This window comes from Symphalangus syndactylus, chromosome 11 (genome assembly GCF_028878055.3).
Source record: "Symphalangus syndactylus isolate Jambi chromosome 11, NHGRI_mSymSyn1-v2.1_pri, whole genome shotgun sequence".
NCBI classification, from domain to species: domain Eukaryota; kingdom Metazoa; phylum Chordata; class Mammalia; order Primates; family Hylobatidae; genus Symphalangus; species Symphalangus syndactylus.
In genome coordinates this window covers 25,037,500-25,053,234 of record NC_072433.2, presented here as the reverse complement: position 1 = coordinate 25,053,234, position 15,735 = coordinate 25,037,500, and the positions used below count along the sequence as shown (strand labels likewise).

At 50.2% G+C, this 15,735-nt stretch overlaps 1 protein-coding gene across 6 annotated transcripts in view; it reads left to right on the top strand.

Moving 5' to 3' along the window:
* Positions 1 to 15,735, top strand: part of CDH3 (cadherin 3) — a 170,542-nt gene that overhangs the window by 72,349 nt on the left and 82,458 nt on the right. For 2 of the 6 annotated variants that reach the window (XM_055298425.2, XM_055298422.1), the window contains exon 2: positions 15,387 to 15,721. The exons of 3 other annotated variants lie outside the window; for them this stretch is intronic. In XM_055298425.2, the coding sequence (XP_055154400.1) occupies positions 15,677 to 15,721 (45 nt within the window). In that variant the 5' untranslated portion in view covers positions 15,387 to 15,676. Of the gene's footprint in view, positions 1 to 15,017; positions 15,722 to 15,735 lie in introns of those variants that run through there. One more of the 6 variants, XM_063611587.1, reaches the window with a different exon arrangement.

Sequence of the window (15,735 nt, the reverse complement as noted above, 5' to 3'; positions counted from 1 at the left end):
GGCTTTTTGGATTTTGATTCTATTTTCTCAAATTGTCACATGACTTTGGGCCTCAGTTAAAAAATGTAGATTCTTGGCCAGGTGCAGTGGCTCACGCCAGTAATCCCAGCACTTTGGGAGGCCGAGGTGGGCAGATCACGAGGTCAAGAAATCAAGACCATCTAACACGGTGAAACCCCATCTCTACTAAAAATACAAAAAATTAGTCAGGTGTGGTGGCAGGTGCCTGTAATCCCAGCTACTCGGGAGGCTGAGGCAGGAGAATGGCGTGAACCTGGGAGGCAAAGCTTGCAGTGAGCCGAGATCGCGCCGCTGCACTCCAGCCTGAGTGACAGAGCAAGACTCCATCTCAAAAAATATATATATAGATAGATAGATAGATAGATAGGTAGGCAGATAGATAGAGGCCGGGCGCGGTGGCTCACGCCTGTAATCCCAGCACTTTGGGAGGCCGAGGCGGGTGGATCACGAGGTCAGGAGATCGAGACCATCCTGGCTAACACGGTGAAACCCCGTCTCTACTAAAAATACAAAAAATTAGCCGGGCGTGGTGGTGGGCGCCTGTAGTCCCAGCTACTCGGAGAGGCTGAGGCAGGAGAATGGCGTGAACCCGGGAGGCGGAGCTTGCAGTGAGCCGAGATCGCACCACTGCACTCCAGCCTGGGCGACAGAGCGAGACGCCGTCTCAAAAAAAAAAAAAAAAAAAAATAGATAGATAGATAGATAGATTGATTGATTGATTCTTGGCCTTACAACAGTCTTAATGAATTAATAGGGGAAGGTAGTATGTGGAAGAGTTAACAAGCTCTCTAAGGTTATTCAGAATAGCTGGAAAATAAGAGATTAAGTGAATTAAACTGCCTCCCTTTTTCTCAAACACTGATCAGCCACTCAGCAATCCTGCATATACATGTTTATATACTAAATTTTCCAAAATATTTCTCATAAGAAGTGGTTTCAGATGGCTTGAAGGAGAAGCAAGTCCAAACCTCAGAACCAGACATTTGACCTTGAACGAGAAAGTGGTGGGGGAAGCAGAAATTGCTGTCCTTGGCTCTGTTTTTTGTCTGCCACTGAGCTTGCTGTGCACACACGGGCAGGTCACATTACTGATCTAAATCTTGGTATGCTCATCACCAAAACGAAGTTACGCTTTCTCAGATAGTACCAGTTCATGGAAAGGTGCTGAGTTAACTGCATTAAAATCACCTGGAGAGCTTATTACATCTCCAGATTGCTGGGCCCAATAGATTGGAAAAGTCTGATTCAGGTGGGATAGGATGGCATCCATCACTTCCTCTATTTTTATTTTATTTTATTTTTATTTTCTTCTGAGACAGTCTTGCTCTGTCGCCAGGCTGGAGTGCAGTGATACTATCTCGGCTTATAGCAACCTCCGTCTCCTGGGTTCGGGCAATTCTCCTGCCTCAACCTCCCGAGTAGCTAGGACTACAGGCCCATGCCACCATACTTGGCTAATTTTTGTATTTTTATTAGAGACGGGGTTTCTCCATGTTGGCCAGGCTAGTCTCGAACTCCTGACTTCAAGTAGTCCGCCAGCCTCGGCCTCCTGAAGAGCTGGGATTACAGGCGTGAGCCACTGCACCTGGCCTTCCTGGGCAACTTTTGATATGGATCCAGATATGGGATCTCGCTGGGCTAGATCAAACTCTCTGTGCCTCAGCTTTCTCATCTATAACGTGTAATCATTCTCCTGATGGTAAAATTAAATAAGCTAACTTCCATCATGCACTTAAAACAGTGTCTGGCATGTAGTAAGTACTGTGTAAGTTTTAACTATTCTATCGGTCAGGGTCCAATCAGGACGACAAAAACCACTGTGAGTATTTAAACCAGAGGAGCCTGGGTAACATAGGGAGACCCCATCTCTACAACAAATAAAAATTAGCCGGGCATGGTGGTGTGCACTTGTAGTCCTAGCTACTTGGGAGACTGAGGTGGGAGGATTGCTTTAGCCCAAGAAGTTGAGCCTGCAGTGAGCTGTGATGACAGCACTGCACTCCAGCCTGGACAACAGAGTGAGGCCCTATCTCAAAAAAAAAAAAAAAAAAAAAAAAAAGAGGTAATGGAGAAGATGAGAAGACAAACGGGGATGGTGATGCAACACAGAGATTAGACAGCATGAAGTCTGCTACCCCTTAGCAAAAGGAAGAAAGGGAAAGGTGACCAGGCGCAGTGGCTCACGCCTGTAATCCCAGCACTTTGGGAGGCTGAGGCGGGTGGATCACGAGGTCAGGAGTTCGAGACCAGCCTGGCCAATATGGTAAAACCCATCTCTACTAAAAATACAAAAATTAGTCGGGTGTGGTGGCACGCGCCTGTAGTCCCAGCTCCTCAGGAGGCTGACGCAGGAGAATCGCTTGAACCTGGAGGCGGAGGTTGCAGTGAGCCAGCACTCCAGCCTGGGTGACAGAGCGAGACAGTGTCTCAAAAAAAAAAAAAAAAAAAGGCCGGGTGCGGTGGCTCACGCCTGTAATCCCAGCACTTTGGGAGGCTGAGGCGGGCAGATCACAAGGTCAGGAGATCGAGACCATCCTGGCTGACACAGCGAAACCTCGTCTCTACTAAAAATACAAAAAATTAGCCGGGCGTGGTGGCGGGCGCCTGTAGTCCCAGCTACTCAGGAGGCTGAGGCAGGGAGAATGGTGTGAACCCAGGAGGCGGAGCTTGCAGTTAACCGAGATCGCGCTACTGCACTCCATCCAGCCTGGGCGACAGAGCGAGACTCCGTCTCAAAATAAAAAAAAAAAAAAAAAAAAAAAAAAAAAAAAATCAAACAAAAAAAAAAAACGAAGAAAGGGGGGAAAGGTGGTATCACTGGAGCCTAGAATCTGGGGTCACCTGGGAGACCTACAGCCAAGCTGGATCTGCAGACAAGACACAGCCACTTCTTAGACACTGTTGAGCAAGCTCTCTGGCTCTTTTTTTTTTTTTCTTTTAGACGGAGTCTCGCTCTGTCGCCCAGGCTGGAGTGCAGTGGCGCAATCTCGGCTCACTGCAAGCTCCGCCTCCCAGGTTCACGCCATTCTCCTGCCTCAGCCTCTCGGAGTAGCTGGGACTACAGGCGCCCGCCACCACGCCCGGCTAATGTTTTGTATTTTTAGTAGAGACAGGGTTTCACCGTGGTCTCGATCTCCTGACCTCGTGATCCGCCCGCCTCGGCCTCCCAAAGTGCTGAGATTACAAGCATGCGCCACCGCGCCCGGCCGCTCTCTGGCTCTTTTGTTTGTTCTGCCTCCTGCCCTCCCAGTAGTGCCTCCATCAGCTGAATCCAGAAGGATGTCATCTTTCAAGGGAGCCTGGGAAACAGTCTGCAGGGGTCACCCCCGCCTTTTAGGGGAAGGATGAAGAATGGCTCTGACGGCAGATTTGTATTATTTTGTTATTATTATTATTATCATTATTATTTTCTTTAAGGTCCTTTTTGGCCCTGAAGTTCTCAGAGTTTCTAGACCTTAACCAACCACTGCAGCGGGACCTGGGGCGTCATGAGTGCTTATTGATTAATCGACTCCTTGCCCTCAGCGTACACACATACACAAATGCTTGGCTTCTGTTCTCTGGAAACTGACAGCTCAGGCCTTGGCAAAAATTCCTCAGTGCTGAAGGCAGCATAGCCCCACCCAAGATTCAGGGAAAGGGAAGGTATGCAGCCCAGGTTTCTCAATCTGGGCAGGCTGCCTCAGCACCTTTAAGGATTCAGAAGTGATAAATAGGAAGAGCTGGCCAGTGATGTCACAAGGCAAATAGACGGGTACTGAGGAGCTCAGGAACAGACACAAAAAGGTAAGATTGTGGAATCATTCTCGCAGAGCCCTGGGGTGTGAGGTGCCAGGAATCAGAGCCTCACCCGGTTTTAAGGCCACTTCCTGGAAGACTGGAAAACACCCTCTTGTCTTTGGGACACATCCCTTTAAGTGTGCTCGGTGGGAGTGAAGCTCTGGGAAGTTTACTACCAAAAATGGGCAGAAAAGCTCTTTCTGAATGTTTCTTGGAAGACCCAGAATTTAACCTTGACCAAAGGCAAATGTGTTTATTTTGAAAGGTTCTTAGAGAAAGGATTGAATATTGTGGAATTCTTCCAAATACACAAAAGACCTGTTCCCCCAAATCACTCTTCCAGCAAATATTTATGGGTAGCAGCTTGGCTACTACGTCAGGCAATGAGTTTGGGAGTGAGAACTAGATTAGCCTGTTGCTTTGCCTCTGCCCTGGCTATGTGGCCTTGGGCAAGGGAATTAACTTCAGTTTCTTTATCTGTAAAATAGGAATAATAAGAACCACCTTGTAAATTTATGAGGATTAAAATGAGCTTATGTATGAGAGTATTTAGCACAGAGTCTGGTATCCAGTGAGTAATCAGGAAATGGTAATAGTTCATTTTATTATGACTTGCATGACTTGCATGACACTTTGCAAAACACTTTCCCTTATATTAGCTGATTGGATCTCCTATCAGCTCTGTGAGGTAGGTCAGGGAACCAACATTGATCTTGACTCTACTGTGGATCTAGCACCCTGCCACATGCTTAACAATGATCAATTTGTTGGTTTCAGTTATTCAATAAATATTTGAGTATCTATTTTATGCCAGGCTATTCTATGCACTGGAGATACAGCAATAAACAAAGGAGACAAAAGCCCCTGCCTCTCGCAGAGGATACACTCAATGCAGGGAGACAGACGATGAGTACAATTTAACAAACTCTTATGTAAACTGTCTCCTAAAGTGCTTTACAAATATTAACTCACAACCTATGAGGAAGTTGTTATTATACTTATCCCATTTTACAGATTAGAACACTGAGTTCCAAGGGGATTGAAAGTCACAAGGTCTCACAGCTAAGGAGAGCTGGATTCAGGATTCAAAGCTAGGCAGTATGACTCCAGAATCCATGCTCTTAATCTCTTTTTTTTTTTTTTCTTTTTTTGAGGCAGAGTCTCCCTCTGTCGCCCAGGCTGGAGTGCAGTGGTGCAATCTCGGTTCACTGCAGTCTCTGGGTTCAAGTGATTCTCCCACCTCAGCCACCCGAGTAAATGGGACTACAGGCATACACCACCATGCCTGGCTAATTTTTTGTATTTTTAGTAGAGACGGTTTCACCATGTTTCCCAGGCTGGTCTCAAACTCCTGAGCTCAAGCGATCTGCCCGCCTTGGCCTCCCAAAGTGCTGGGATTACAGGCATGAGCCACTGCACCCAGTCCATGGCTCTTAATCTCTACTATAGGTCATCTCTCAAAAAAAAAAAAATCATATATATACTAATAAATTAAAGTGTGATAAGTGCTATTAAAACATATAGGCTGGGTATGGGGCTCACACCTGTAATCCCACTGCTTAGGGAGGCCAAGGCAGGAGGATCACTTGAGCCCAGGAGTTGGAGACCAGCCTGGGCAAAAGTGAGACCCCGGCTCTACAAAGATAACTTTTTTTTTTTTTTTTTGAGACGGAGTCTCGCTCTGTCACCCAGGCTGGAGTGCAGTGGCGGGATCTCGGCTCACTGCAAGCTCCGCCTCCCAGGTTCACGCCATTCTCCTGCCTCAGCCTCTCCGAGTAGCTGGGACTACAGGCGCCCGCCACCACGCCCGGCTAATTTTTTGTATTTTTAGTAGAGACGGGGTTTCACCGTGGTCTCGATCTCCTGACCTCGTGATCCGCCCGCCTCGGCCTCCCAAAGTGCTGGGATTACAAGCGTGAGCCACCGCGCCCGGCCAAGATAACTTTTAAAAAGCTTAAAAAAAAAAAAAAAAAAAGCAGAGTAAAGGAGGAAAACAGAGTGATGGGAGAGTGCTGTCTCTGCAGGGGGCTTGGGGAGGGCCTCTCTGATGAGCCACATCTGAGCAGAGACCTGAAGGAGGTGAGGGAGGGGGGCAGGTGGATGTCCGGGAAGAGTGATCCAAGCAGAGGGAACGGCAAGTGCAAAGGCCTGTGGCGGGCCCACCCCTGATGTTGGGAAAGCTCAGGGATCTAGTGGGAGCCAAAGTGGAAGATGGCTTGGCCTGAGCCTCTGGAAGGAAAGAGTGCAGGAGGCGCCGGTGTGTCGGGGAAGGCCAGGAGTTCAGTTTGGGATAATCTCACCATCACCCATCAAGTGGAAAGCTCTGGGGGGCTTAGAGGGATCAACGAACTCACACCAGGTCACTCAGTAATTTTCAGAGGCACGATTCACAACTCAGGTCTGTGGACCCTAACTTCAGGTCATGGGCATGTCTCAGTTTGGGTGCTGTGGGGAAGTCTGGAGAGGTAAGAGTCCAATAGCCCTGACCTCTCACCCTGTGTTGGTCCATTTGCATTGCTATAAAGGAATACCAGAGACTGGGTAATTTATAAAGAAAAGAGGTTTATTTTGGCTCATGGTTCTGCAAGCTGTACAGAAAGCATGGTGCTGGCATTCACTTCTGCTGAGGGCCTCCAGAAGCTTCCAATCATGGTGGAAGGCAAAGTGGGGATGTGTCATATGGAGAGAGAGGGAGTAACAGAGAGGTGGGGGAGGCACCAGGCTCTTTAAACAACCAGCTCTTGATGAACGAACAGAGTAAGATCTCACTCATTACTATGAGGAGAGCACCAAGGTATTCAAGAGAGACCTGCCCCCATGACCCAAACACCTCCCACCAGGCCCCACGTCTGACATTGGGAATTACACATCAACATGAGGTTTGGAGGGGACAAATATCCACACCATGTCAGGCCCCGAGGAGCTTCCTAGGAGGGAGGAAAGAGGAAGAGAGAAGCAGAAGAGACACTCAGAGGAAAGAAATGATGCCAGGGATTCCACATGGCAGGAGGTAGCATGGGTTTAAATGTGAATGCAGGCAAGAGGCACTGGGAAGGTGCAGTTTTTTTAGTTTTTTAAATTATTATTATTTTTTTGAGACAGAGTCTCACTCTGTTGCCTAGGCTGGAGTGCAGTGGTGTGCTCGGCTCACTGCAACCTCTGCCTCCTGGGTTCAAGTGATTCTCCTGCCTCAGCCTCCCGAGTAGCTGGGATTACAGGTGCCTGCCACCACACCCAGCTAATTTTTGTATTTTTAGCATAGACGAGGTTTCACCATCTTGGTCAGGCTGGTCTAGAACTCCCAACCTCAAGTGATCTACCCGCCTCGGCCTCTCAAAGTGCTGGGATTACAGGCATGAGCCACTGTGCTCGGCCAGTGCAGTGTTTTTGGAAAGAACAGAAGGAGTCCAGCCCTGTGTAGTTGGACAGTGTTGGAGACAGACTTTCTGACTGCTGAAGAAGGCCATGCTCACTTAGAGATGGGGAGACCCTGGAGGATCAGGGTTCTACCTGGGCAAGCCTTTCTCCACAGGCTGCCCCAGAATGGATACTTTCCTATTGTGACAAATGAACTTCCCCAGGCTAGACGTCTCCCCTGAACTGGTGTATGCAACCACAGCCTCTCAATATGTTACTCCTAGGCATCTCTAAACATACCCCAAATGGAAGTTCTGATCTTCCCCCCATCCCAAGTTTGCCCTACCTGCAATGAGACTCCAAGAAGCCAATCCTGAGACAAGGATACATGGGCCTGAAGTGACTTTTTTTTTGGAGACAAGTTCTCGCTCTGTTTCCCAGGCTGAAGTGCAGTGGCCTGATCATGGCTTACTGCAGCCTCAACCTCCTGGGCTGAAGCAATCTTCCCACCTCAGCCTCCTGACCACAGGTGTGCACCACCATGCCCAGCTAATTTTATTTATTTATTATTTTGAAACAGAGTCTTGCTCTGTGGCCCACCCAGGCTGGAGTGCAGTGGTTCCGTCTCAGCTCACTGCAACCTCTGCCTCTTAGGTTTTTTTTTTTTTTGAGACGGAGTCTCGCTCTGACGCCCAGGCTGGATGGAGTGGAGTGGCGCGATCTCGGCTCACTGCAAGCTCCACCTCCTGGATTCACGCCATTCTCCTGCCTCAGCCTCCCAAGTAGCTGGGACTAGGGCGTCAGCCACCACGCCCGGCTATTTTTTTTGTATTTTTAGTAGAGACAGGGTTTCACCGTGTTAACCAGGACTGACCTCGTGATCCTCCTGCCTTGGCCTCCCAAAGTGCTGGGATTACAGGCGTGAGCCACCGCACCCGGCCCTGCCTCCTAGGTTTAAGTGATTCTCCTGCCTCAGCCTCCCGAGTAGCTGGGATTACAGGTGCGTGCCACCGCACCTGGCTAATTTTTGTATTTTTAGTAGAGATAGGGTTTCACTACGTTGGCCAGGCTGGTCTCGATCTCCTGACCTCAGGTGATCCACCCGCTTCAGCCTCCCAAAGTGCTGGGATTACAGGCATAAGCCACCACGCCCAGCCTATTTTTATTTTTAGTAGAGAGCTGGTCTCGACCTCCTGGGCTCAAATGATCCTCCCACCTTGGCCTCTCAAAGTGTTGGGATTACAGGCATGAGCCATGGCACCTGGCCCTAAAGTGAATTATTAAGGAAGTGTTCCCAGGAGGAAGTGGTAAATGAGTGAGAGAAGCAGGATAAAGAAGAGAAATAAGCAAGCCAAAGAGGGATGTGATACCAGGCCAAGTCCCAGAGAGGGTGGCTTCACCCTGGGAAAGGAAATGATATCTTGGAGTTTGTGCAAATGGAGGGAAGGAAGCTGGGTTTTCACATTCCTACACCAGTTGGTAACTGGCTATGGACTGGGGAAGTCAACTCCTGGGCACTTCCTTGCAAGGGCAGAGAGACTGAAGAGTTACAGCTGCAGGCTGTGAGGAGCACAGCACACAGCGCCAAGGGAGGGGAGTTCAAAAACTGGAAAAGTGATCCCACGGAGTCCAAGCAGGGCCCTGACAGTGTCCACTACACTTCCCTTCCCTATGTCAGAAATGGCGTTGTCTGGCTGGGTGTGGTGGCTCATACCTGTAAGCCCAGCACTTTGGGAGGCAGAGGAGGGAGGATCGCTTGAGCGATCCTCCTGGCTGGAATTCAGCACCAGCCTGGGCAATATAGCAAGACCTCGTCTCTACTAAAAATAAAAATAAAAAACTAGCTGGGCATAGTGGTATGCACCTGTAGTCCCAGCTACTTGGGAGGCTGAAACAAGAGGATTGCTTGAGCGTGGGAGATCAAGGCTGCAGTGATCTGTGATTGTGCCACTGCACTCCAGCCTGGGTGACAGAATAAGACTCTTGTCTCAGAAAAGGAAATGGTATTGTCATCCTGCTGGTTGCTCAGGCCAGGCCAAAAACCCCGGAGTCATTCTTGACCTGCTCTGCCTCTCATACTCCACATCCAATCTTTTGGCCAATTTTATTGACAATACCTCAAAATATACCCAGAATCTGATCACGGGTTTTTAAATTTTTTTTAGTAAATAAAAAAAAAAAGTGGTAAAATACACATAACATAAAATTTACTATCTTAACCATTTTTTAGTGTATTCTTCAGTGGTATTAGGTGCGTTCCTATTGTGCAACCATTGCCAGCATCCGTTGAACTCTTTTCATCCTGCAAAACTGAAACTGTATACCTATTAAACATTTTGTTTATCCATTCATCTATCAGTGGGTGCTTGGGTTGGTCCTACCTTTTGACTATTATGAATAATGCTGCTATGAACATGGGTATACAAATATCTCTTCAAGTCCTGCTTTTTTTTTTTTTTTGAGATGAAGTTTCACTCTGTCACCCAGGTCACCCAGGCTGGAGTGCAATGAGGCAATCTCGGCTCACGGCAACTTCTGCCTCCTGGGTTCAAGCAATTCTTCCACCTCAGCCTCCCAAGTAGCTGGAATAACAGACGTGCACCACTACGCCCAACTAATTTTTGTATTTTTAGTAGAGACGGGATTTTGCCATGTTGCCCAGGCTGATCTCAAACTCCTGACCTCAAGTGATCCACCTGCCTCAGCCTCCCAAAGTGCTGGGATTACAGACGTGAGCCACTGTGCCTAGCCCCTGCTTTCACTTTTTTTGAGTATGTACCCAGACATGGAATTGCTGGATCATATGGTAATTCTATTTTTTTTTTCTTAAGGAACTACCATACTGTTTTCCATAGCGATTGCACCATTTTACATTCCCACCAACAGCACACAAGGATCCCAATTTCTCCATATCCTCACCAATGCTTGCTACTTTCTGGGTTTTAAAAAATCTTCTGCCAGGCACAGTGGTTCATGTCTGTAATCCCAACACTTTGGGAGGCTGAGGCAGGAAGACTGCTTGAGCCCAGGAGTTAGAGACCAGCCTGGGCCATAGGGAGATGCTCTCTCTACAAAAAAAAAAAAAAATTAGAAAATTAAAAAATTAGGCCGGGTGCAGTGGCTAATGCCTGTAATCCCAGCACTTTGGGAAGTTGAGATGGGCAGATCACTTGAGGTCAGGAGTTCAAGACCAGCCTGGCCAACATGGCAAAACCCCATCTCCATTAAAAATACAAAAATTAGCTGGGTGTGGTGGCACCTGCCTGTGGCCCCGGCTACACAGGAGGCTGAGGCAGGAGAATCGCTTGAACCTGGGAGGCAGAGGTTGCAGTGATCCCAGATGGCACCACTGCACTCCAGCCTGGGCTACATAGCGAGACTCCATCTCAAAAAAAAAAAAAAATTAGCCAGGGGTGATGGCACACACCTTTATTTCCAACTACTTGGGAGGTGAGGTGGGAGGACTGCACTTGAGCCTGACAGGTTGAGGCTGTAATGAGCTGTGATCATGCCACTACACTGCATTCCAGTTGGGGTGACAGCAAGACCCTGTCTCAAAAAAAAAAAAAAGTCTGACTGTTTCAGACCCACTCCATAATGACCAACCTGAACCAAGCCATTTCATCTTTTGCCTGGATACCTGCAGTGGAGCCCCCACCAGCCTCCCTGCTTCCCTTGTCCCTTATAATTTTCTCAACATCACTCCTCTGCTCAAAACCAACAGTGGCTGCCTCCCCTTGTTCCCCAAGTAGGGGCCAAAGTTCTTACAATGGCCTACATGCTCTACAAGGTGTGCTCCTGGCCCTCCCATACTCTGACTCACTTCCTACTTGCTCTCTCTACTCCAGCCACACTGGCTTTCTTGCTGTTCCAAGTAATCTACTGCCTCGGGGCCTCTGCCCTGTTTTCTCTGCCTGGAATGCTCTTTCCAAAGCGTGGTTCCTTCACTTCCTTCAAGTCTTTGTTCTAATGCCACTTTCTGAGTAAGGCCTCTGGGCTTTCTTGTTTGCTCTCCAAGCTCCCATCATTTTCCGCCCTTCTGTGCCCTGTCCTGAGCCTGGGGAGAATGACCCCTCTAGAACGCAACCTGGGCTTTCTTGCCTCAGGCTTCTGAGTGGGTTTGGTGTATGGGAGGTGCCACCAGGAGATGAACAGCAAGAGGGGACAGATGCTGGGGATTTTTTTCCCTGCACTTTCTCTGCTCTGCTCTGGGCAGTGGCTGTGCCTTTCTCGATCACAGCTGCATTTGGGAATGGATCCCACACTTCCCTGTCCCCTTATCCACGGACTTCCAATAACATGATTTCCTCTCTGCCCTTCAGTTCTCAAAGTAGTCATGCCTTCCAGCTCTTGCTTGTCTCTGGTGCCTCAACACCCCTGTTGTCTGGGCTCCCTGAACCCTGCCCATTTCTCTAGTCCCTTCCTTAAGACTTGAACCTCCTGGCTGGGCGAAGTCGCTAACGCCTGTAATCCCAGCACTTTGGGAGGCTGAGGCGGGCGGATTGCCTGAGGTCAGGGGTTTGAGATCAACCCGGCCAACATGGTGAAACCCCGCCTCTACTAAAAATACAAAAATTAGCTGGGGATGGTGGCAGGCGCCTGTAGTCCCAGCTACTCGGGAGGCTGAGGCAAGAGAATCGCTTGAACCCGTGAGGCAGAGGTTGCAGTGAGCCGAGATCTCGCCATTTCACTCCAGCCTGGGCAACGAGCAAGACCTCGTCTCAAAAAAAAAAAAAGAAAAGACTTGAACCTCCTGAGTTCGATTCTGTTTCCTGCCAGACCCTGACTGGCACACCTTGTGAATCACTTTATTTCCAGTTTTCAATTACAATCCCAATCCACCTCCCCACCTTTTTTTTGAGATAGGGTCTCTTTGTGATGTTGGGAATGTAAAAGGATGTGGTCGTGGCCAGGCGCGGTGGCTCACGCCTGTAATCCCAACACTTTGGGAGGCTGAGGCAGGCGGATCACTTGAGGTCAGGAGTTCTAGACCAGCCTGGCCAACATGGTGAAACCCGGTCTTTACTAAAAATACAAAAATTAGCCGGGCATGGTGGTGTGCGCCTGTAGTCCCAGCTACTGGGAGGCTGAGGCAGGAGAATCACCTGAACCCAGGAGGCAGAGGCTGCAGTGAGCCAAGATTGCGCCACTGCACTCCAGCCTGGGCATGGCAGCGAGACGTCTCAAAAAAAAAAAAGGTGCAGTTGCTATGGAAAACATTATGGTGTTTCCTCAAAAAATAAAGCAGGGGAGTGCAGTGGTGCGATCATAGTTCACTGCAGCCTCAACCTCCTGGGCTCAAGCTATCCTCCTGCCTTAGCCTCCTGAGTAGCTGGGACTACAGGCCCGTGCCGGCAAGCCTGGCTGATTTTTTTCGTATTTTTTGCAGAGACAGGGGGGTCTCGTTATGTTGCCCAGGCCGATGTCAAACTCCTGGGCTCATCCACCCACCTCAGCCTCCTAAATGGGATTACAGGCGTGAACCACTGCTCACTGCGCCGGGCCCCCCTGTCCTTGTTCTTGTACACAGCACATATTACCATCTAACATTATATTTCCACGTATTTCTTCACTTTACCTTCCACACTCTGGATGGCAAGTCCGAAGGCGCAGGGATGTTTGTTTGTTCACTGTTGTATCTTAAGTGGTTGGCACATCGCCGGCTGTCAGCAAACGTTTTTGAAATGAAGGAATGAGTGAATGACCGACAAGGGGAGCTAAGGGGAAGGCCGCGGTGCGGTCCGCGTCGCAGGCAGAAGAGCTGACTCTCCAATCTCCGCTCCTCTATCCGCCCCCACCGGGAATGCGGAGTGCCCCCACCCGGAATGCTGAGGCGGAAATGAGCGCGCTCAACAGCCCTCCAGCCGGGTGTTTACTTAATTAGGGCCTGCATCCCGAGGCTCGTTTGTGTTTAACCGTCTGCCTAATGGCTTCGTCTGGCTCCGGGCGGGCGCGGGGGAACATGCGAGGCGAGCGTAGGCCTGGCCACCCTGTCCCGCCTGGGGCCCACTCCATTGCGCCGCGCGGGTTCGCGTAGACCTGACCACCCCTCGGGCATAAAATCGCCCTGCGGGAGATCCAGGCAGGCAGGGCGCGGAGCTCAGCGAGCAGCCCCAGGCTTTCCCCACCGCGTGGTCCACCCCCAGCCTCAGTCCCAGCCCCAGCTGCTGGGCTCACCCGCCGGATAAGGGAGTGCTCCCCGAGATACCAGATGCCAGTTGCTCGTTGTACCCTCAGCCATGAAATTGGAGGATTACAACGCTTCTCATTCTCGTAATTCAGGGGATGTGGGGGTGCTAGAAAGAAAGACGGCTCGCTAGACATTTGAGAGCAATAATGCCAGGCAGCATTTGGGCACTTGCTCCATGCCAGATACGATGTTTAGCGTTTTAAACCTTCTAATTTATTTAATACTCATCTATGACAGGGTAAAATACTAAGATCATAAAAGCCCCATTTGACAGATGCAGAACTGAGGCCCAAGGGATTTATTTTACTTCCCCGAGGCTTCAGCGCTACTAAGGGGTGGGACCTCGGTTTGAACCCAGGCGGGGCCGGCCCAAGGGCCCATGCTAGGCCTGAGAGAGCAAGACCCCCCGCCCTCCCCGCAACGCAAGCAATCCATGGCTTAGCCACAGGCCTGGCGGGAAGGAGGACAGGTAGATTACCAAGTTGGCCCTGGAAGGTCAAAGAATCTGTCATTTAAAACTCCAGGCCGGTCGTCGTTTCTCACGCCTGTAATCCCAGCACATTAGGAGGCCAAGAGAGGCGGATCACTTGAGGTCGGGAGTTCAAGACCAGCCTGGCCAATATGGCGAAATCCCGTGTCTACTAAAAATACAAAAATTAGCCTGGTGTGGTGGTGGGCGCCTGTAGTCCCAGCTACTCGGGAGGCTGAGGCAGGAGAGTCGCTTGAACCTGGGAGGCGGAGGTTGCAGTGAGCTGAGATCATAACACCGTCCTGGACGACAGTGAGACTCCATCTCAAAAAAACAAAACAAAAAAAACCCTCCAGTCTCCAGTCCGTTCCTCAAACCCCTAAATCTGAGCTGGGGACGGGGAGGGAAAAGGACCAGGAGATGGCATCCAGGGCTTCTCAAGGCAGCAGGAGAAGGTGGAGGAGAAGTGAGGGGACCGGTGAGAGAGACTGGCCGGGAAAGCTCAGCTCCGTGGGGAAGGGCTTGTGGGGTAGTGATTGAGACTCAGGACTGTTTTTATGGCCAGAGCCCACTTGTGTGCGGCAAGAGGAAAGCACTTCATGTTTAACGTAGTGGAATGAGAGTAACGTAGAGGAACGAATCCCAGGTCTGGCGTTTATCTCCTAGGAAGGGTGTGGGAGAGCTGTTTTCCAAGGGAGACTCTCTGGAGGCTGCTTTGCGCAGCAAGCAGTTTTTACCCAGATTATATACAGTATTTCAGACCAATTTCAAAACCTCTGCGTTTTAAAAATTGTCTTTATTTACATTTTACAGAAAGTTGAGAAAGCGTTATTTATACGGGGGGTAGGGGTGCTGGAGGTTATGGGACTAATAACAACCCTCTTAGCTCGCACCCTTTAGCACCACTGCAGCTTCCAAACTCTGGGACTTTCTCGACTAGCTTCCCTTTGTTTAGCTGTGAAATGGAAGAAGCGGTCCGGGTATGGCGGCTCACGCCTGTAACCTAAGCACTCTGGGAGGCGGAGGATCGCTTGAGTCCACGAGTTCGAGACCAACCTGGGCAACATAGGGTGACCCTCCTCCCCACCACATCACTACAAAAAAATTTTTAAAATTAGCCGGGTGTGGTGGCGCAAGCCTGTAGTCTCAGCGGGAGCTGAGGCAGGAGAATCGCTTCAGCCCGGGAGGTCGAGGCTGTGGTGAACCGAGATCGCGCTACTGCACTCCTGGGCGACAGAGCGAGACCCTGTCTCCAAAAAAAAAAAAAAAAAAAAAAAGAAAGAAAAAAAATGCGGAAGTTGTATCCAATTAAGAAACGCGGCCCCTCGGGACCTGCTAGTTTTAAACCCCGGAGGATCCTCCCCGGCGGGCTGGCACGGGAGGTGCAGAAAGAGGCTTGGGACACACGGGCCTGCTTCAAAGCTTTGGGATAACAGCGCCTCCGTTTTCAGTCGACTTCAGATGTGTCTCCACTTTTTTCCGCTGTAGCCGCAAGGCAAGGCAACATTTCTCTTCCCGTACTGCGGAGGCTGAGGAGTGCACTGGATGTTCTTTTCTCCTCTAACCCAGAACTGCGAGACAGGGGCTGAGTCTCTGCAGAGAACAGCTCCAGAAAAGCCAGGAGAGCGCAGGAGGGCATCCGGGAGGCCAGGAGTGGTTCGCTGGGGCCTCAACCGCGCCCGCACCGGTCCCACCTGCGAGGGGGCGGGACCTCGTGGCGCTGGACCAATCAGCACCCACCTGCGCTCACCTGGCCTCCTCCCGCTGGCTCCCGGGGGCTGCGGTGCTCAAAGGGGCAAGAGCTGAGCGGAGCACCGGCCAGCCGTCGCGGCAGCTGCCTCACCCCTCTCTCTGCAGCCATGGGGCTCCCTCGTGGACCTCTCGCGCCTCTCCTCCTCCTCCAGGTACTCCACAGCCT